The sequence below is a fragment of the Solanum verrucosum genome, unplaced genomic scaffold (genome assembly GCF_900185275.1).
Source record: "Solanum verrucosum unplaced genomic scaffold, falcon-dt-bn FXZP01000144.1, whole genome shotgun sequence".
Taxonomy (NCBI): Eukaryota; Viridiplantae; Streptophyta; class Magnoliopsida; order Solanales; family Solanaceae; genus Solanum; species Solanum verrucosum.
In genome coordinates this window covers 252,154-274,821 of record NW_026020773.1, presented here as the reverse complement: position 1 = coordinate 274,821, position 22,668 = coordinate 252,154, and the positions used below count along the sequence as shown (strand labels likewise).

The 22,668-nt window shown below is 32.5% G+C and overlaps 3 protein-coding genes and 1 pseudogene across 14 annotated transcripts in view; 3 read left to right on the top strand and 1 right to left on the bottom strand.

Annotated features, from left to right (window-relative positions):
* Positions 1-22,668, bottom strand: part of LOC125813008 (cytochrome b5) — a 98,383-nt gene that overhangs the window by 44,717 nt on the left and 30,998 nt on the right. The window contains exon 1 of one of the 3 annotated variants that reach the window (XM_049492499.1): positions 17,467-17,479. The exons of 1 other annotated variant lie outside the window; for it this stretch is intronic. The gene's annotated coding sequence lies outside the window, so the exon portion shown is untranslated. Of the gene's footprint in view, positions 1-17,081; positions 17,093-17,466; positions 17,480-22,668 lie in introns of those variants that run through there. One more of the 3 variants, XM_049492500.1, reaches the window with a different exon arrangement.
* On the top strand, positions 602-11,012 carry LOC125812988 (putative pentatricopeptide repeat-containing protein At1g12700, mitochondrial). Of its 10 annotated transcripts, none has more exons than XM_049492474.1 (3): positions 602-2,530; positions 2,815-2,870; positions 10,919-11,012. In XM_049492474.1, the coding sequence occupies exon 1, from the start codon at positions 606-608 to the stop codon at positions 2,376-2,378; it is 1,773 nt and encodes a 590-aa protein (XP_049348431.1). In that variant the 5' UTR covers positions 602-605; the 3' UTR covers positions 2,379-2,530; positions 2,815-2,870; positions 10,919-11,012. The 10 variants fall into 10 exon arrangements, with proteins under 10 accessions (XP_049348431.1, XP_049348433.1, XP_049348432.1 ...); XM_049492476.1 differs by having other exon boundaries at positions 2,810-2,870; XM_049492475.1 differs by having other exon boundaries at positions 10,924-10,946.
* On the top strand, positions 3,901-7,057 carry LOC125812850 (putative pentatricopeptide repeat-containing protein At1g12700, mitochondrial). Its single transcript, XM_049492308.1, has 2 exons — positions 3,901-4,237; positions 5,280-7,057. Exons 1-2 carry the CDS (start codon positions 3,901-3,903, stop codon positions 7,055-7,057), a joined length of 2,115 nt encoding a protein of 704 aa, XP_049348265.1.
* On the top strand, positions 7,130-19,662 carry LOC125812849 (pentatricopeptide repeat-containing protein At3g22470, mitochondrial-like; annotated as a pseudogene).

Genomic DNA, 22,668 nt, shown 5'->3' with positions numbered 1-22,668 from the left:
AAACCAATAACCAAATCAATACGATATTTATTATCAATTTTTTGATTCTTAACAATTCAATTTTTTGTTTAATCGATAAGAAAATATCCTCATATAATCATACCCATGAACTATCGGGTATAACCATAAATTTCTATATGAACCACTTTTGTTTTAGACATAATTGTTCAAATTCTAGAAGATTCATCCGATAAATTGAGGAAACAACATTTATTGTCTTGTCTTTGTCATAATTAAATACTCCCTCCATTTTAAAAAGGGTGATCTGATTTGATTTGATATGGAGTTTTAGAAAATAAAGAAGACTTTTGAATCTTGTAATCCTAAATTAAAATTATGACAAATGTACTAAATTGCCCTTCAATCTTGTGACTATAAACATGTTGAAATTAAAATGTTATCAAAAAAGGAAATAGATCATTCTTTTTGAAACAGATTAAAAAGGAAATGAGACCATTATTTTTAAAACGGGGGAAGTAGAAGGTTAATACTAATTTGTGTGGAGAAGAGAGCGTTGCTAACTACTTTGTTAATAATAATTTTAATATAAAGTATGTGCAGGCAAAATTAGGTCACACAGAAGAACAAAGCACCGAAAATTGAAGATGGCAATGGAGATGAGGAGAATTTTTCTGCGGAAATGTAATGGTATTCTCTCTATCTCTTCCTTTCATATTTCACATTCTTATTCTTCTTCTTCACGCCGTAGTAAAGTAAAGGGTAGAGTTGTGTTAAATTTTGAGAAACTCAAGTGTTTAGATGATGCTGTTACTCTCTTCCATCAAATGGTTACAATGAAGCCTCTTCCTTCAGTTGTCGATTTCTCTAAATTATTTAAGAATATGATAAGTATGAAGCATTACTCTGCTGTCCTTTCTCTTTTTCGAGAAATGCAGAAATTGGGTATCCAAATTGATGGAGTCATTTTGACCAGTGTGATTAACAGTTATTGCATGATGCATTGTGCTGATTGTGGATTTTTGGTGTTAACCATTTACTTGAAGAATGGCGTTTCATTTGATGTTGTCACCTTTACCACCCTAATAAGGGGACTATTTGCTGAAAATAAGGTTAAAGATGCAGTTGAATTGTTCAAAAAATTGGTGAGAGAGAAGATTTGTGAGCCTGATGAAGTCATGTATGCAACAGTCATGAATGGACTCAGTAAAAGGGGTCATACTCAGAAAACTTTAAGTTTGCTCCGGTTAATGGAACAAGGGAACACTAAACCCAAAATAATTAACTACAACATTGTTATAGATTCCCTTTGCAAAGATGGAAACTTAGATGATGCTATCATCCTTCTGAATGAGATGAAGCAGAAAGACATTTGTCCCGATGTAGTCACATATAATTCAATAATTGATAGTTTGTGTAAGTTTGGTCAGTGGGGAAAAGTAAAGACTTTGTTCTATGAGATGGTGAACCTTAATATTTATCGAGATGTGCGAACTTTCAATATACTAATAGATGGACTATGCAAAGACGGGAAAGTTGAAGATGCTGAGGAAGTAATGAAACAAATGGTTGAAAAGGATGTCGAGCCTAATGTAATCACCTACAATGTGATAATGGATGGATATTGTTTGCGTGGTCAACTAGATAGAGCTAGGAGAATTTTTGATATCTTGATAGATAAGGGCATTGAGCCTACCGTTTTTAGCTATACCATACTAATAAATGGATACTGTAAGAAAAAGAAAATTGCCAAGGCCATGCAATTGTTTTGTGAAATTTCTCAAAAGGGATTAAAACCTAATATTGTTACCTACAATACTATCTTGCAAGGTCTTTTTGAAGTTGGAAGAATTGGTGTTGCAAAACAATTGTTTGTTGAGATGGTATCTACTGGGCCGGTACCTAACTTATCTACTCATAACACTTTGCTTGATGGTTATTTTAAGTATGGACTTGTTGAAGAAGCTATGTCACTCTTTAATAAGTTGGAAAGAAAGAAAGAAAATATTGATATTGGATCTTACAATATTATCATTAATGGATTGTGTAAAAACGGTAAACTCGATGAAGCTTATGCTATTTTTGAGAAGCTTTCTTCAATGGGATTGCTTCTGAATGTGAGAACATACAATACAATGATAACTGGATTTTGTCTACAAGGGTTGTTAGATGAAGCTAAAGATATGCTTAGAAAAATGGAGGGGGACAATTGTCTTCCAAACAATGTCACTTACAATGTTATTGTGCAAGGGTATCTTAGGTGCAGGAAAATAAATGAAATGGTAACTTTTATGAATGAAATGACTGGAACGGGCTTCTCATTTGACGCAACTACAGCTAAGTTACTGGTAAAGGAAATAAGTGAGAATCCTTCCATCCTTGAGATGATACCAGAGCTCCACACGGAAAAGAAGAAGTGAAAATTGTTATCGCTTGGTTTATTCGGCTATGTTTTAAACTTTGATACAGTTTTGTTTATCACCTCAAATGAAATTGAATCCAATGCAATTGTGGAAGATGAAATATGGCAATCAAAATGTTGCTTTGGCTTTCAGGCTGGCTTATTGAGGAGGTACATCACTGTTGATGTTTTGATTGTTTTTCCACTATTCTTTATCTTGGAAATCAGGTATTACTGTTCTCTTGATATGATAAATAGTGTGAGTTATCCTTATGTGTACACATTATAAGTTCAGGAATATCACTTCAATGCTATTTGTTATCTTCATGTATTGTATTTTCTATCTATTTGAGAATAAATAACAACTTTCTGCAATATATTGAGAAGTAGCACATATCAGACAGGCACTACATTATATGATGTCAATTTTGTTTATGTGTGGGTTTGCAGAACAGGTTCATCACGATCACGCCAGAAACTGAAGTTCTGAAAGCGAAGCAACTGATGATAGGTACTACTTTCTGCTTCGTTTCTTCTTTTAATGCCCTTATTAGTGTATTTGCTTCATACACAAGAAGATTTGCAATAATGTACTTTATGATGGACTTGAGGAGTAACAATTTAAGCCACGCCAAAAAAAAGAAGAGATTATACAGGAACAACAATTTTGAAAGAACAAGTTTTGGAATACCTAGCAAGACTACTGGTTTTTAACTATAAAGGACACGAAATGAAGAAGAAAAAAGGGAACACTGAACAAGAGTAGTGCAGTAACAATTGATATCAATACAACCCTCCATCACTTATTCACCACAACAGAATTGTCTGAGGATTTATCTTGACCCTCTAAGGCTGATGTACTGGCAAAGAGAATTGTATCTCGTATTCCTTACATGCCCTCTGCGAAGAAAATTACACTGGTCAATTTAATCGGAAAAAGAAAGAGAAGCGTACTCCATTTTATGTGGCACTCCTTTTCTTTTTAGCATGTTTAAAAAAGAACGCCTTTTCATAATTGAAAATAATTTAATTATAAATTTCCCATTTTACCTTTGATGACATGCTTTTATAGCCACAAATATGACATGGCATGTTTAAGACTAGAAGTTCTTTTCTTTTGTCAAACTCGGTGTCCTATGAAACTCCACCGCATAAAATTAAATGGAATAGGTAATAAGTTCTGTCTATACTTACATATTTCCCAGGGTAAGAGCACTCACTATTTTTCACGCATGCTGTTTAAATAACGAGATATTATTCAGGCCAAGGACCTGTAAGTTTGTGTTCTTCTCTGCCTAGTGGCTCTGATGCATCTCTCTGCCTAACTGGTTGTCCAGCTTACACTTAACGTTGCTTGACATGGACGTGACTGCAGGTGCTAGATTACATTGAAGATAGCGGTCTTGAGGAGATTGCATAAGGAACTTCAAGAGCTTAGGGTGTTTCCTTCTGGTCCATTTGCTCCAGGACAAATGTATCCTTGACAGAGCAAGAGCTACAGCTGCCCTAAGCTTCAGTCAGTTTTATACTTCTGCCACCAAATGACAAATGACGCCTTGGTTACTATTGCTAGGAACCATTCTAATATCATCCGATTTTGTTTGTGTATTATCAAACCTCAAAATCCTGTAACCCTTGAACCACTTGATACTGGTTTTGGGGCCATTATTCAACATTGCAAGGAATTGTGGCAACTCTCTCTTTCTGACCTCCTTACAGACCGTGTGTTTGAGTACATCAGGGTCCATGCTAAGAAGTTAGAGATGCTTTCTTTAGCTTTTCCGGGGGATAACCATCTAGACCTCCACTACATACTCTCTGGTGTGAGAGCCTCCGCAAGTTGGAGATTAGAGACTGCCCCTTTGGCGATGAGGCTCTGTTGTCCAATGCTGCAAAGCTGGAGACAGTGCGATCCCTTTGGATGCCTGATTGTTCAGTAAGTTTTGAAGCATGTAAGCTGCTAGCTAGCTCAGAAGTTGACAGGGCTCAGAATTGTGCATGGCCATTGTTACAACCACAACCAGTGATAGAGCCACATATACTTGAGGGATGTCAATTAACACTCCTTCGTCTGAATATTACAATTGTATAGCTTGGTAAAAATATTTCTTTTATGTATATATATGCCAACTCCTCTTGACTTCTACACAATTTTACTTTTTATATTTTAACATCTCTTAGTAAAAATTATGACTTTGTCACTAGTCACAACCTGTTTTTGGCAACTAGCCAAACAAAAAGGGCTCTTGGAGCAACAACAAATCTTTTAAAGATTCAAGACACATCAACGTCTTGCTTTTAATAGTATATTGACAGTTGCGTTTGACATAAAACAAATAATGTGTTGTCTCGAAAAATATTATGGGGTTGGAATGAGTTGGGGAGTGGGAATTGATCTCTGATCCTCTGGGCGGATAACTCAACATTCAATCATGTACACTATTTAGTCTTCTTTTAGCATACGTATATCATATCAATTTAAAAAAATATATCCACAAAATACTTGAGATCATAGGTTCAGGTACCCTATATTTAGGCTATAAACTCACCCTTGATAGGGGTGGGTCAAGGGATGGAGATTGACGATTAGATGAATGGAAAGGATACTATACGTTTATTTTTATTTATTATTTAATCATCATATTTCATTTTTTATCCGACAATTTCATAATAGTTCTACCACGTACACTATTTTTTTTGTAGGTTTTTTAACACAAATTATAGGTGTATTACATTATATAAGGAAAGCAAATGATACAATCTATTCAAACACAATATACATTAAAACAATACGGTACAATACAATATAATATCATTCCTTGTGAACAACTATATCCAAGCGAAGTGTTAAAAGAGATTCCTACAAAATTAGGTCACACTTGAAATTATCGAGCAACTCAGTGAGAGAAATTTGCTTTAGCAATGGCGATGAGCAGAATGTCTCTGCGGAAATGCAATGGTATTCTCTCTATCTCTTCCTTTCATATCTCCTATTCTTATTTTTCTTCATTTTCACGCAGTAGTGAAGTAAAGGTAAAGGGTGGAGTTGGCTTAAATAGTAGCAGTTTTGAGTGTTTAGATGATGCTGTGAATCTATTCCGTCAAATGGTTAGAATGAAGCCTCTTCCTTCAGTTGTCGATTTCTCTAAATTGTTTAAGACTATGATAAGTATGAAGCATTATGCAGCTGTCCTTTCTCTTTTCCGACAAATGCTGAAATTGGGCATTCCAATTAGTGATTTCATCTTGAATAGTGTGATTAATAGTTATTGCCTGATGCATCATGCTGAACTTGGATTTTCGGTGTTACCTATTTACTTGAAGAATGGCATTCCGTTTAATAATGTTACCTTTACAACTCTAATAAGGGGAATCTTTGCTGAAAATAAGGTTAAGGATGCAGTTGAATTGTTCAAAAAATTGGTGAGAGACAAGATTTGTGAGCCCAATGAATTCATGTATGCAACTGTAATGAATGGGCTCAGCAAAAGGGGTCATACTCAGAAAACTTTAAGTTTGCTCCGGTTAATGGAACAAGGTAACACTGAGCCCAACATATATATCTACAGCATTGTTATAGATGCTCTTTGCAAAGATGGAAACTTAGATGCTGCAATCAACATTCTGAACGAGATGGAGCAGAAAGACATTCCTCCAAACATAGTCACATATAATTCAATAATTGATGGTTTGTGTAAGCTCGGTCAGTGGGAAAAGGTTAAAACTTTGTTCTCAGAGATGGTGAACCTTAATATGTATCCAGATGTGTGCACCTTCAACATACTAACAGATGGACTATGCAAAGAAGGGAAAGTTGAAGATGCCGAGGAAGTAATGAAACACATGGTTGAAAAGGGTGTTGAGCCTAATGTAATCACCTACAATGTGATAATGGATGGATATTGTTTGCGTGGTCAACTAGATAGAGCTAGGAGAATTTTTGATATCTTGATAGATAAGGGCATTGAGCCCGACATTTTTAGCTATAACATACTAATAAATGGATACTGTAAGAAAAAGAAACTCACCAAGGCCATGCAGTTGTTTCGTGAAATTTCTCAAAAGGGATCAAAGCCTAATATTGTTACCTACAATACTATCTTGCAAGGCCTGTTTGAAGTTGGAAGAATTGGTGTTGCAAAACAATTGTTTGTTGAGATGGTATCTACTGGGCCAGTACCTAACTTATCCACTCATCACACTTTGCTTGATGGTTATTTTAAGTACGGACTTGTTGGAGAAGCTATGTCACTCTTTAATAAGTTGGAAAGAAACAAAGAAAATATTGATATTACATCTCACAATATTATCATTAATGGATTGTGTAAAAACGGTGAACTCAATAAAGCTCGCGCTATTTTTGAGAAGCTTTCCTCAATGGGATTGCTTGCGAATGTGAGAACATACAATGCAATGATAACTGGATTTTGTCTACAAGGGTTGTTAGATGAAGCTAAGGATATGCTTAGAGAAATGGAGGGGGACAATTGTTTTCCAAACAATGTCACTTACAATGTTATCGTGCAAGGATATCTTAGGTGCAGGAAAATAAATGAAATGGTAACTTTTATGAAGGAAATGACTGGAAGGGGCTTCTCATTTGACGCAACTACAGCTGAGTTACTGGTAAAGGATATAAGTGAGAATCCTTCCATCCTTGACATGATACCAAAGCTTCACGCAGAAAACAAGAAGTGAATATTGCTTTCACTTGGTTTATTCGGCTATGTTATAACTTTGATACTGTTTTGGTTTATCACCTCAAATGAAATGGAATCCAATGCAATTGTGGAAGATGAAAAATTGCAATCAAAATGTTGCTTGGGCTTTCAGGCAGGCTTATCGAGGAGGTACATCACTTTTGATATTTTGATTGTTTTTCCACTATTCTTTATCTTGGAAATCAGGTATTACTGTTCTATTGATATGATAAATAGTGTGAGTTATCCTTAAGTGTACACATTATAAGTTCAGGAATATCATTTCAATGCTATTTGTTATCTTCAATGTATTATCATTTTCTATCTATTTGAAAATAAATAACAACTTTCTGCAATATATTGAGAAGTAGCACATTTCAGACAGACACTCCATTATATGATGTCAATTTCGTTTATGTTTGGGTTTGCAGAACAGGTTCATCACGGTCACGCCAGAAACTGAAGTTCTGAAAGCGAAGCAACTGATTATAGATACTACTTTCTGCTTCATTTCTTTTTTTGAATGCCCTTTTCAGTGTGTTTAACACAAGAACATTTGCAGTAATGTACTTTATGATGGACTTGATGAGTAACATATGATAAACAAACAATTTAAGCCATGCCAAAAAGAAAGAGATTATACAAGAACAACATTTTGAAAGAATACATAGCAAGAGTACTGTATTTCTTTATTATAAAGCGCACAAAATGAAAAAAAGAAGAAGGGGGAAACTGAATAAGAGTACCGCAGTAACAATTGATATCAATACAACTCTCCATCACATATTCACCACAACAAAGTTATCTGAGGATTTATGTTTACCCTCTTTAGGCTGATGTACTGGCAAAGATAATCGTTTCTCGTATTCCTTACATGCCGTCTGCAATGAAAATTACTCTGGTCAAAGTAATCAGAAAAAAGAAGAGAAGCTACTCCATTTTATGTGGCACTCCTTTTCTTTTTAGCATGTTTAAAAAAGAACAACGCCTTTCCATAATTGAATTATAATTTTTTCCATTTTACCTTTGATGACATGCTTTTATAGCCACAAATATGACATGGCATGTTTAAGACTAGAAGTTCCTTCCTTTTTCAAACTCAGTGTCCAGTCAAACTCCATTGCGTAAAATGAAATGGAATAGATGCTAAGTTCATCTATACTCACATATTTCCCAAGGTAAGAGCTCTTACAACTTTTTACGCATGGTGCTTAAATAACCAGATATTATACATGCCTAGGACCTAGAAGCTCGTCCCCTCCCCAAATATCTTCAGCATATTCCTTAATGTTCTTATCGGAATATGCAAGTTGAGGGTTCTGTAAGTCTCACAATTTTTAATGAATAAATATTGTCGAACTAGGCGGAATCTCCTCAAGCTTACGACATCCCCACAGTACTAATTTCTCAAGCACAGGAAAGGATTCCTCCCCAACCTCCCACTTGGCAAGAGTCACTTTGCTCAAATTCAAAAATTTGAGATTATCAAAGGTGTCTTGCTCCCCCATTTTCCATTTTTATCCCTGGATGATTGAGTCAACAAGGGTCAGCTCTTCAAGGTTGGGCAGTCTCCGTATTGATGATAGTGAATCGGATGTCAGATGGAAGTTACACAACCACAATTTTTTTAAACCGAAAGGGAATTGAAAATCCCAAGGCTGATTTGTCGCTACACTGTCATTTGTGTTTGAACTTATAAAACCTTCTGTGAGGGATTCTACTTCATTTAGGATATCCAATTTCGGGAACCAATAGGCAAAAATTCAACAATTTCTTAACCGACCTCAAGGAACTATTCCTACATTGTTATATTGAAATATTGCTCTGTTGAAGAAAGCATGGCCTTAGGTGATGTGGTAAATGGTCATAAAAGCATGGCTTTAGGTGATGTGGTAAATGGTCTTAACTTATTTCTATAACCTTCGTCAATTCCACTTCATTGTTGAAAATAAAGGAACCCAAATTATTTTGAACTTCAAGCACCAGATCAGCCACCACAGGAAGGCCATGAAAATTTTGGCTATTTATTTTCCAACATCCAATAGTTCATCAGGGCAACTCTGTTCCAAATGCCCTTTTCTATAATAACTTCCAACTTTTATCTTGTCTTAGCAATTTAAGATTAAGAGGATCACTATAGCGTTTTCCATGCAAAGACACTTTCTTTTCTCAAGTAGTAAACATAATTCCACTACCTTTCTCAACTTCCGGAAAAGGTCTTGTTAACTCATCCCATGTTGTGGTTTCCCCACAAGTCATCTAAGACAATAAGATACCACTTTCCATAAAGTTGTTTCCTTAGCTTATCAGCAACATCAATATTCTCACTCAATTTCAAATCCGAGCTAGTAAGTTGATTAAATTTTTTATTCAACAACTCCTTCTCAACTTATTCTTGGCAGACTGTGCACCATGTGCGAATGTCGAAATGACTAGAAACTGATTTATCATTGTATACTTTGTATGCAAAGGAGTTTTACCTGAACCCGGCATACCAGTTCGAAATAACTTCTAGATCTGCTAGTCCACTCGTGAGCTTCCTAATTATCCAATTTGTCTCCTCCTCAAAACCTACAATTATTTTATGAGATGTCAATGACATGCTCTCAACTGGCTTCTTGGGAGTGTTTACAACAATGAGGTTCATGTTCTTGGGAATCTTCTCGAGTAAATGGGAGAGATCTTCTTTGATAAGATGTAAGAGGCCATTATCTCGAACAATAATTTAATAAATGACATCTTTTGTCTCATATGCCACATCTAAAACACGTGCCTAGAGATCTTTATACAATTCTTGTTCAATGTTCACGAAGAAAGATCCGGGAACGATTATCTAAGAACTGGAAGATGGTTGGTGTGACACGCCTAAATCCCCCACAATCAATCCACAAGGCTTCAGGCGACTAGAGCAACCTTTGAAGGCGCTCGGCCTTGTTCGCTACTGGCTTTTAACCGAATTGCAACTTTCTAGCTCTTAGCTTGACTACCTCTACCGAGAAGCTCTCTCTCGCTTCAGCCCAACCAATTCACAGACGATGAAAAGCTCCATTTATTTTCAAGCTTGCTCTTCAAACCGGCCTATCGCTCTCCTCTATGAAAAGGTTCTTCCGTAATCACTCTCAATAAGACATCCATTCCCTTTTCAAATGAAAAGAGAACTAGACTTTTCTCTTCACTTGAGTTCGGTTTCCCCTGGAAATGATGGAATAAGCTTTTCTTCCTCTTAGCGACTATGAGCTCATAGGGAGCTGGAATGAACTTTCCCAGGAAAGAAAGCAGCCAGGTCTTTTATCGACCCTTAAGAGTTTCTTAATATTGTTACTTGTCCATGCTGTGTCTCAGGAACCTTTTCAATATGGTCCGGATTGCTAGCTCCCGTTCATAGTTTTGCTACAGATGATACACGAGGAATCTTTTTATGGCGACCTCCGGCTGGATTTGAAATGGATCAGGTAGGGCATCCGTTTACGCGTCATAGTAGGCGGCGGGGGAAAGCTAGCTAAAGATGCATAGAATGCCCTGTTAGGAGAAGCTGCCTGACGGACAACAAGTTCTTTTGCCTGCCCACAGATTTCTTGCAAGAGCCTGCCACACTGGGCGGCCTTCTCTTCAGTCTCCTATAAATTCTAGGTCTTCTTTCACCAACCCAATAACTTCCTTTATCAAAGTAGTTACCCTTGTGCTTACACATTATAAGTTTAGGAATATCATTTCCAATGCTATTTGTTATCTTCATGTATTGTCATTTTCTATGTATTTGAGAATAAATAACAACTTCCTACAATATATTGAGGAGTAACATTTATCAGATAGGCATTCCATTATATGATGTCAATTTTGTTTATGTGTGGGTTTGCAGAACAGGTTCATCACGGTCACGACAGTTGTGTCCTTCTGAGCATCTTGTGTAGTTGTCAAAGCAGAAGTCTTTCAGAGAACAACAATAATCCTACCTTATTCATTGTTATGCACAAGTGCCAGGGATAAATAAACAGCTTCGGTGTATACTGAAATAACGTAGCTGAACGATTTATGTCGGGCAAATTCTCTGATGAGGCTCTGTTGTCCAATGCTGCAAAGCTCTACACAATGCAATCCCTTTGGATGTCTAATTGTTCAGTAAGTTTTGAAGCATGTAAGTTGCCAGGGCTTAATATTGAAGTTATAGACGGGAGGGGTCATCCGGATACGAGACCAGAAAGTTGCCCCGAGTATCCTATTATTTACCAGTTTAACTTTCTCTAGTGACTTGTTCTTCTGGTGAAATGGTGTTGTCATGTACTTGATACCGATCGAGAATCACACGGATACTAATACTAGTTAGTATAAGAAAACCAAAAGCATGAATCAATGTATCTGCTCACTTGTCCAAAAAAAAACCCATCTTGAATTGTGGCCATTGTCACAACAACAACCAGTGGCAATTCCACATATACTTGAGGGATGTCAAATGACACTCCCTTTGTCTGAATATTACAATGTGTAGTTAAGTAAAAATATTTATTTATATATATATATATTGACACCACTTGACTTCTACACAATTTTACTATTTCATATTTTTATCTCTTAATAAAAATTATGGCTTCGTCACTGGTCAGAACCTGTTGGATCTTGTGGAAGTTGCACCTTTCTGGGCAACTAGCCGAACAAAAAGGCTCTTGGAGCAATATCAAATCTCCTAAATGTCTTGCTTATAATAGTATAATATTGATAGTTGTGTCTGATGTAAAATAGATAATGTGTTATCTAGAAAAATATTATGGGGTTCAATCTCAACACATTCAAGCCTTAACTCATTTTAATAGAATCTTCAATCGAGTCCAATTTAATCTCTGATTTCAACTCGTTTTAAGAGTCTTTATTTGCATTGATATAACGTATGTTCCTATATGATATGAATTACTATCTATTTTATAATTTTTAAGATTTATCTATCCATTTGTAACTTTTTTTAAAAAAAAAAAAATTGAGTTCAAATTTAAATTGTGGTCATAAAACTTAAATAACAATATATTTATTGAGATTAAGAGGGTCAAGCCCAAAGTAAACTTGAGCGAATCTGGACTCAACTCAATTTATATTTCAACCCATTTTAATATGAAAAAACTACCTAACTATACATACATAATTACCGTATATACTAATTTTACCTCTACTTTCAAATAATTACATATATTACCACTTTTAATATTTTATGTCATATATTTTAAAGATACAATCAAAGAACCTACATCCCTTAAAATTAGAATTGATTAATTATCTTTATATTTAAATTCCACATTTAATGTTTTAATAGCAACCAATCTCCAACCCTATCAATATCTCCCCCACCCCTGCTAATTAACGTTTAGTCAAGATTTTTACTCCTAAAATTATTTCTGCCGCAATCAACCAGAAGTTATGTACAAGTTATTCATCAATTTCTTGTTTCTTACCCTCTTTAAATTAAATGTATCAATGCATATTCATATAATTAATCTATAACTTTTCGTTTTCAAATTGTTACTTCCTGAAGATCATATCAACGACAGATGCGATTAAGAGGTCGAAAGGCCCAATTGGAGGAGTGTTCATGTTGAATTTTCGGTAGATATGACAGAGGTCAATTAGATCCAAATGCAGCGAGCAATGAGCAACATCGACAAATTAAAAAGTGAAGCAAACACTACCACGGTGAGTTGCCCTGACCAGCCATGAACGTAATCGGAAAGTTTCAATAAGTGGAGATTTACACATCTTTTTGACATATTATTAATGTATCTGATACATAATTGAGATACAATTATATGTATCTAATTTTTATCAATGTATCTTATTAAGTATACATGTATCCAATCTTTCTTGGGTATTAATTTTGAATATTTTTTTTGGATTAATGACATGACAAATACTCTACAGTCGTGATTTTTTCCTAAATTCGTGTGTTTCAATTACATTTCATATTTAGATACACATAATTAGATGTATATGCTTATCAAAATTTTAGGTTTTTTAATTTTATCTTTTTAATACTTTAGTTATATGATCTTATAGTCTAATTCACATCATGATTTTGCTTATTATAATGTAAATTTTTCTCATAATAAATTCAAATAATTTTTTTAATTTATCTTTTTTATTCAAATAAACAATTGAGAATGTAAGGAGAGAGTTTCATTATTTTTCTTTGTATAAATAAATAATATAACATACTTAGATTTCTAAGCCAATTAAAATTTTCAGCTATTTTTATTTAATGTCTGAAATATTTTAATTTGTCTAAGAAGTAATATAATAGTGTAGTATAATATTGAAATAAAGATATGAAAATTTGTTAAAATAAAAAAAAATGATTTTTTTTATTCGAGGAACTATACCTTCAAACAAAGCAAAGAGAGCAAATATTGTTATTGCATATTTTTTTAATATTAATATATGAGAGAATCGAATTTAAAAATATAAGGTTACGTGCTTTTAACCACATTAAGATAATTGCAAATTTTTCATTACTTTTCATCATCTTATTTACAATTCATTCAACAAACAATTGCAAATACAGTAAAAATTAAAATATTTTAATTAAAATTATAAAATTTAATGACTACATATATCATATCGACGTGAACACAAGTAACTTCGAGATATATATAAAATCATTTAAAATATGAATATCGACCTATATATTCAAAGTTTATCATGATAATTTTCCACATTCATTAGTTAAAATAGATAAATTTTTAGTGTTCTTTCATTCTTCGAAAAAAAAGATTAAGTAAAATATTAATATCATTAAAGAATATTATTTCAATGACTTGATAGTTTCAATTTTTTTCGAAACATTAGCCTAAACTTAACAAATGACATGAAATTGTTTGGTAAGAATTCTTCTTTTTCCATCACTCTATTTTTTTTCTTCAATTTATTAGTTCTATATAATAATAACATTAAGCCTGTAACACATTACTATATTATAAAAGACTCTAGAAATTACAACCATTGTTCCAATAAGATCATTACAAATGTCCAATATATTTATAAAATATATTAGTGGACCCCACCACCTTCCACTTAAATACTACATGTTATATATTATTAATTACTATACTATAAATCACTACTAATATCCAATATATTTATCAAACTAATATAAATGGACCCCACCACCTTCCACTTAAATACTACATATTATATATTAATTACTATACTATAAATGACTTAAATACTCCATATTATCTATTACAATAATTAACAATTATTTGACACTTTAAATTCTATCAATGCCATATAAATTAGGATAAAAAACCTAACTTATAATATTTAAATATATTTAAAAATAATATAAGTAATACTATACATTACAATAATTAACAGCTTAATTATTTAAAACTTATATAAAAAATTTAATTGACTTTCTAAATTCTATTGGTACCACATAAAATGGATTATATAATAAACATATATTGTTTGAAATTGACGAAAAAGAAACAATAAATTACAATAATTAATAAAAAAATAGTCCACTCCAAAAAATCTATCAATTAACAACATATATTGTTTGAAATTGACGAAAAAGAAACTATAAATTACAATAATTAACAAAATAAATCTCTCGACTCCAACAAATCTATCAATTAATGCCACATAAATTGGGTTATGGCAAATAACATATAGTATTAAAAAATTAGGTTCAAAATGTACTAAAAAATACAATAATTAACAACTTAATATATTAAAGAGACATAAAAAAGGGTTAATATTTGAAATTTGAAATTCTACATCTGCCACATAAATTAGAACAAAGATAGTAATAAATATTACTTACAAAATTATGTTAAAAAAAAGTACTACAAATCACAATAGCTAACAATTTAAAATATTTTTAAAATCATATAAAAATTTCAATAACTTCTCAAATTCCATAATATGACATAAATTTTAAAAAAAAGTGTTATAAATCAGAATAAATAGTACAATATTTAAACTACTTTAAAAGCATTATAAATTGTAATAAATAATACAACAATTTAAATTACTTAAAATTTAACGACTTAATTTTTTTTAAAATGTATTAAAATTTTGGTTAATTGTCAAAACTTTACATGTGCCACATAAATTGGGACATGGACAGTCACACATATTTTTTTAAAAAAATTACATTAAAAGTATTCTATCAATTAACAACATATATTGTTTGAAATTGATGAAAAAGAAACTATAAATTACAATAATTAACAAAATAAATCTCTCGACTCCAACAAATCTATCAATTAATGCCACATAAATTGGGACATGGCAAATAACAGATATTATTTAAAATTTAGGTTCAAAATGTACTATAAAATACAATAATTAACAACTTAATATATTAAAGAGACATATAAAAAATGGTTAATATTTGAAATTCTGCTTGTGCCACATAAATTAGAACAAATAGAGTAATAAATATTATTTTCAAAATTATGTAAAAAAAAAAAGTACTACAAATCACAATAGCTAACAATCTAAAATATTTTTAAAATCATATAAAAATTTCAATAACTTCTCAAATTCCATAATATAACACTTAAATACTACATATTATATATTAATTACTATACTATAAATGACTTAAATATTCCATATTATCTATTACAATAATTAACAATTATTTGACACTTTAAATTCTATCAATGCCATATAAATTAGGATAAAAAACCTAACATATAATATTTAAATATATTTAAAAATACTATAAGTAATACTATACATTACAATAATTAACAGCTTAATTATTTAAAACTTATATAAAAATTTTTATTGACTCTCTAAAAAATATTGGGGAAGACAATTAGTGATGAAAAAAAATAATTATTATGGAGATTTAAGTAATTAATTAGAAATTTAGTTAACATACACGTGGACGAATAAAAACGCGTGTGACTCAACAACACCCAGCCTTCAACTGGGCAAGTGATGGGAGGGTTGAAAAAAAACACTTAAAAGATGTTAAGGGGGGTATTTAAACACCCGTATAGTTAAAGTGTTAAAGTAAGTTATGCGAACAAGTTCGGGGGGAATTTTATGTCTTTTCCCTTTTAAAAATAATAATTAAAAAAATAAAAGTGAAAAACATATAATTTTATTGGTTTGTTGGTATTCATTCTTTTTTTACTTGATAAATGATCTTGGTCATATAAGATTCTTTATTTTGAAATTCTCACTTGGAATTTCAATGTATTTATTTTGCGAATATCGATGCACTTGATACCTCTTTTTAATTTTATTCTATCTCTTCTCCATTTTACTGAACAAAATACTATACTAAATAAATAAAAAATTGATTAAAAAAATCAATTATAAATAAGTTGTAGATACATTATCACTTTTGTTTTTCAAAACTTGAAGGAAGTGTAGTTTGTTTATCCATGCTCTTTCTACTCTGTAATTATTATGTTAGAATATGATTTCAAATAGTTTTTTTCTCATTTTTTTTGGTAAAGTATACTTATCTTGACTATCATAAGTAGAATCAATTTTTACCCTTTTTTAAAAAAAAAAATGTACATCTCTTGAAGTGGTTTTCGTCTCATTATTTTTTTTTGGTCAAGTATACTTATCTTGACTATCATAAGTGCCAATTTTCTACTTTTTTTAAAAATGTACATTTTCTTCTGCATCAATTAAAAAAAAAAAAAAACAATAGAATTGTATTGCTAGCACATCTCCTTTACACGTAAGATTCATTAATGTTCTCAAATCTTTTAATTAAGTGTAAAAATTGCCAAGACAATATAAAAATAAAAAACACTTGTACTCTAATAGACGTATTTGTTATTTGGACAATTTAAAAGCATGATAATTTCATCAATCTAAAATATAATATACGATAAAAAATTATCACACATAAGACATATACAAATCTCATTAAGAGTGTTGATATAATTAAAGTAAAAGTCAAAATCAAACAAAAGACCAATAATAAAAAAACTGAAGATGATGTGATGGTTTGTTTCAAGTGTTCCAAAGCCACATTCAAAGGAGGAAAAGAAATAAAGAGTAAACAAAAACAAAAGAATTTATGAATATATATAGAAAAAAAACTATATTACAGTTTTCAAATAACCTTTCCCTAATTGTTGGTTTTATGTAAAATACTTTTTGAAATTCTTTTTTGTTTTGCTTTATCTATATCCCACGGGAAAGGGGAATATGAGTGAGGGTTTGGAGTAGTTAGTTTAGACACAAAAAGTTTTTTTTAAAAAAATAAAAACTGAATATTAAAACTTTACAAATTTTAAATTGGTAGATTTTTTTTATTTCAATTATTAATTCTAATAAGAAATATTGTTAATAATAAATACCAAACTACTATATTATGAATTAACAAAAACGTATAGCCTAAAAGATTTCATACTTTATCTTCAATCTTTTTATAAAAATAAAAAACAAAAACAAAAACTAAGTTTAAAATAAACTAACCTATAAACTTACCCTATTACCCCACCTACTAACAAATACACGAGTTAAGTAAATATTTTGATTAGAATAAAAATAAGAGTCCAAAAAAATTTAAACATTAATCACATGTAGAATCAGTTATTAATAGAGAAGAGTTAGTTTAACAGTGGTAATTTTCTAAATATAAAAAGAATTCGCTTAAAATAAATATTGTTTTGCTTTTCGAATTGTAATTTTTTAGTTACTATAATTAAAAATTGAAAAATTAATTTTAATTGTGTTTTAATTTTTAATTGTGAAAATATTAAGAAATATTGTGGTACCTATATAGTATAGATAGATAATACACGTATAAAACAATCATCCAAACAAAACTGTGAGTAAAATTAGGTCACATTGAAAATTATAGAGCAACTCAGTAAGAAAGATTTGTTTGGCAATGGCGATGAGTAAAATTTCTCTGCGGAAATGCAATGGTATTCTCTCTATCTCTTCCTTTCATATCTCCTATTCTTATTTTTCTTCATATTCACGCAGTAGTAAAGTAAAGGGTAGAGTTGTGTTAAATAGTAGCAATTTTGAAGCCTATTCCATCAAATGGTTAGAATGAAGCATCTTCCTTCAGTTGTCGATTTCTCTAAATTGTTTAAGACTATGATAAGTATGAAGCATTACTCGACTGTTGTTTCTCTTTTCCGAGAAATGCAGAAATTAGGTATCCCAATTGATGGGTTCATCTTGACTAGTGTGATTAATAGTTATTGCCTGATGCATCGTGCTGATTTTGGATTTTCGGTGTTACCTATTTACTTGAAGAATGGCATTCCGTTTAATAATGTTACCTTTACAACTCTAATAAGGGGAATCTTTGCTGAAAATAAGGTTAAAGATGCTGCTGAATTGTTCAAAAAATTGGTGAGAGACAAGATTTGTGATCCCGATGAAATCATGTATGCAACAGTAATGAATGGACTCAGCAAAAGGGGTCATACTCAGAAGACTTTAAGTTTGCTCCGGTTAATGGAACAAGGTAACACTCAGCCCGACATATATATCTACAACATTGTTATAGATGCTCTTTGCAAAGATGGAAACTTAGATGCTGCTATCAACATTCTGAACGAGATGAAGCAGAAAGGCATTCATCCAGACATATTAACATATAATTCATTGATTGATGGTTTGTGTAAGCTCGGTCAGTGGGAAAAGGTTAAAACTTTGTTCTCAGAGATGGTGAACCTTAATATGTATCCAGATGTGCACACCTTCAACATACTAACAGATGGACTATGCAAAGAAGGGAAAGTTGAAGATGCCGAGGAAGTAATGAAACACATGGTTGAAAAGGGTGTCGAGCCTAATGTAATCACCTACAATGTGATAATGGATGGATATTGTTTGCATGGTCAACTTGATAGAGCTAGGAGAATTTTTGATATCTTGATTGATAAGGGCATTGAGCCTGACATTTTTAGCTATAACATACTAATAAATGGATACTGTAAGAAAAAGAAACTCACCAAGGCCATGCAGTTGTTTCGTGAAATTTCTCAAAAGGGATTAAAGCCTAATATTGTTACCTACAATACTATCTTGCAAGGCCTGTTTGAAATTGGAAGAATTGGTGTTGCAAAACAACTGTTTGTAGAGATGGTATCAGCGGGGCCTACCCCTGATACATGTATGGTACTTTGCTTGATGGTTATTTTAAGTACGGACTTGTTGAAGAAGCTATGTCACTCTTTAATAAGTTGGAAAGAAAGAGAAAATGTTAATATTATGTATTACAATATTATCATTAATGGATTGTCTAAAAACGGTGAACTCGATAAAGCTCATGCTATTTTTGAGAAGCTTTCTTCAATGGGATTGCTTCCGAATGTGAGAACATACACTATGATGATAACTGGATTTTGTCTACAAGGGTTGTTAGATGAAGCTAAGGATATGCTTAGAAAAATGGAAGACAACGGTTGTTTTCCAGACAATGTAACTTACAATGTTATTGTGCAAGGATATCTTAGGTGCAGGAAAATAAATGAAATGGTAACTTTTATGAAGGAAATGACTGGAAGGGGCTTCTCATTTGACGCAACTACATCTGAGTTACTGGTAAAGGCTATTAGTGAGAATCCTTCCATCGTTGACATGTTACCAGAGCTTCATGCGGAAATCAAGAAGTGAAAAGTTGTTCGCTTGGTTTGTTCGGCAGCACTATGGCTGTGATACAATTTCTTTTTTATCCTTGCAAAAGAATTGACATCCCATGCAATTGCAGAAGTTGATGGCAATTAGAGTGTTGCTTGAGGTTTCTAGGCAGACCTATTGAGGAGGTATATCGATTTTTGATATTTTGAGTTCTATATCTGTTTTTCTTTTTCTCAAAAATCAAATGTTATTGCATTATTAATGTGAGAACAAAATGATAATCTTACCGATTTAAAAATAGTGTAGGTGAGTTTCCTTATGTTTTTTAAGTCGAGTAACATCATTTATCAGTGCTATTTCCTTCCATTTGGCCTTATCTGGTAAAGCATTGTGCATCCCTTGAATCCTTCATTTACTGGCCAAAATTTGCTGATTTCCTCCATTTCAGTCATGATACACTTCTATTGTTGCAAAGCTGAAAGTCCTGGAAAATTGCTCCTCGAATCATGTGTTCCCTATCCACCTATTTTGCCAGAAAAGGGCTTTTATACCATCTTTCAGTTTAATGTGAATGTGCTCTGAGAATTCACCCCATAAGTTTCTGACATAGTTCCAACTCCATAAGAATAGTTAGGAACCTTCGTGATCCAAAATTTTTCCATCCCATATTATTTCTGCAATCAGTTGCTTCTTCATTTCTTCTTCCTCTTTGTAGAACCTCCAAAGTCTCACATCATAAGGAGATTTTTGTTGTTTATCCTAATGTTTCTTGCTCCTATTTCGCGTTCCCTCTTCCTTGTTGTCACAATTTCTCATTTGACGAGGTTGAAGGCATTCTTCTCTCTATTCGCTTGCCACAAGAAGCCTTCCCTGAACTCATCTCTTTCTTCCTTAGTATTGGGGTGTTGGATATAGAGACATAATATATATAGAAGATGTGAGTGATCCTTGGCCTCTTGTATCTATTTGAAAACATTTTATCCAGCCAAGCCGTGTTGCCTTGCTAGTCTTTCTACCAAGGCCCTCCATAACTAAAATAAAAAGTAGTAATAAAAAGAAAGAGGGCCACCTTACCTTAAACCCCTACGAGCGGAGAAAAAACATACAGGTGTATCGTTTATCCAAAAACCTACAAATGATACAACTTTTAGTTCCATTCTTGAGATAACGGTCAAACACACACTTGAACTATCACTTTTTGCAAGTTTCAAACTGGACTATCACCCTCTATGTATTAAAAAACACACTTTGACTATCAAGGTTTTCCCTTTTCCTACCTGAAAGATGGTGATAATTATGATAGAAAAAGGGAACAACTGACATTTGAGGTGTGTTTTAATACACAAACAGTGATAGTTCATGTAGGAAAAGGAAACATCGATTTGAAACTCGCAAAAAGCGATAGTTCAATTGACCATTAACTCTCCATTCTTCATGGGAGTTAAGGCAAGCAGTTTATATTGCATATATATACCTTGCAAAATGTATGTTTGTTCTGGTGAAAATACTCTACAACTTTCAATACTTCATCCTTGACAACTTCACTTGGAGTGCCGTACAGAGCCTATATAACATGGCTTTTATTCTACTCAATATTTATTGATCAGTTGGCACCTGCAGACTTGTTTTTGTCCCCTGAACAATATGCATTATTTCTCTTATAACAATGTATTATTTTCATGCCCGAAAGCTTTCTTTCAATTTATGTAACAGAACAGAACATGTAACCACCACATTCTTGTTGTTGATCAGACCAGATGGTGTCTACCGGAGATATTGCAAGCGAGCGTAGGGATAAGATGTACCGTTTCAATGCTTACATACAAGAGGCTACTAGGTGATGATGGAAACTGAAAATCGTGAATGTATAAGCTCAATCACCATGTCATGCGGCATCCACAAATTATATATGACATCAAATGCTTTTCAATGTTCTGTTTCTACCAACTGTGCCAGGCAACTGCACTAAAGTGTCTCAATCAAAAGAAAGATCTCGTCTCCAAGGAATATCGATTTGTTTCTCCATCATGATTCCTTCTTCAGATTGTGGACACTTCTGTATAGCTCCTCTTCCCGAGCAAGCTTTGTAGCAAGAGCTTCCTCGTCAATAGGGATGGCAATGAGGCAGTGCGGGTTATAGCGTATGTGGAGCAGGGCGGGTTAGAGCTTTTGCGGGTCTGGGGCGGGGTGGGTTTGAATATATCTTTCCAAAATTTATGTGGGGCGGGGCAGGTTGCGGGTTTGAAATAAAAAGTCTTTTAAATTCGTAATTCACACAAATTCTCTTTATCAGTTTTGCACCTATTTGGGATATCGTCATTTGATGAGTTTTAAGTAACATGAATATTTACATAAACTGTTTTGAATGGCTAAGAAATTAGAAAGAAGAAAACATTATCTCAGTGCTTGCATTTAAATTTTTGTTATTACATCAAATGTAACCAATTCAAAATTACCAAAAAAAATGTTGCTGACATATCTAAAAGAGTTATAAAATTGCATTGTAATGTTAGAATAATGTTATAGCATGTTAATTTTAGCAGTTAATAGCTAACAAAATTTTAAGTTTTTAAGTTAAAAACTTACTAAGCCTATTATTTGAAATGTTTTTTTTACAAATTATGTGGAATGAGGTGGGTTTTTGCGGGGCTAGTTGAAAACAACAAAATATGTTATGTGGAGCGGGGAGGGTTGAGATCTTAGCGGGCTTGCCCTGACCCGCCCCGCACCATTGTCATCCCTACTCGTCAAGCACTTGAATAGGCGACCATTCAAGATATATTGAAAATTTGAATTGGCTCTAATCTCAACTCATTCAAGCTTTATTAGAATTTTTAGGGTTCGGACTTGGGCTTGGGCTCAAGATAATTAGAATTGGTTCAATCTCAACTCATTCAAGTCTTAACCAATTTTTAATAGAATCTTCAATTGAATCCAATTTAATCTCCAATTTCAACCCGTTTTAAGATTCTTTATTTGCATTGATGTAACACACGTTTCTATATTGAAGGTATGATTTACTATTTATTTTATATCTTTTAT

Excerpts from the sequence above, each read along its gene's own strand:
- LOC125812988 (XM_049492474.1), top strand. The coding sequence starts at position 606 with ATGGCAATGGAGATGAGGAGAATTTTTCTGCGGAAATGTAATGGTATT.
- LOC125812850 (XM_049492308.1), top strand. The coding sequence starts at position 3,901 with ATGACAAATGACGCCTTGGTTACTATTGCTAGGAACCATTCTAATATC. Across the intron at positions 4,238-5,279 it reads CCCTTTGGCGATGAGGCTCT|CAATGGCGATGAGCAGAATG; the intron begins GTTGTCCAATGC and ends AATTTGCTTTAG.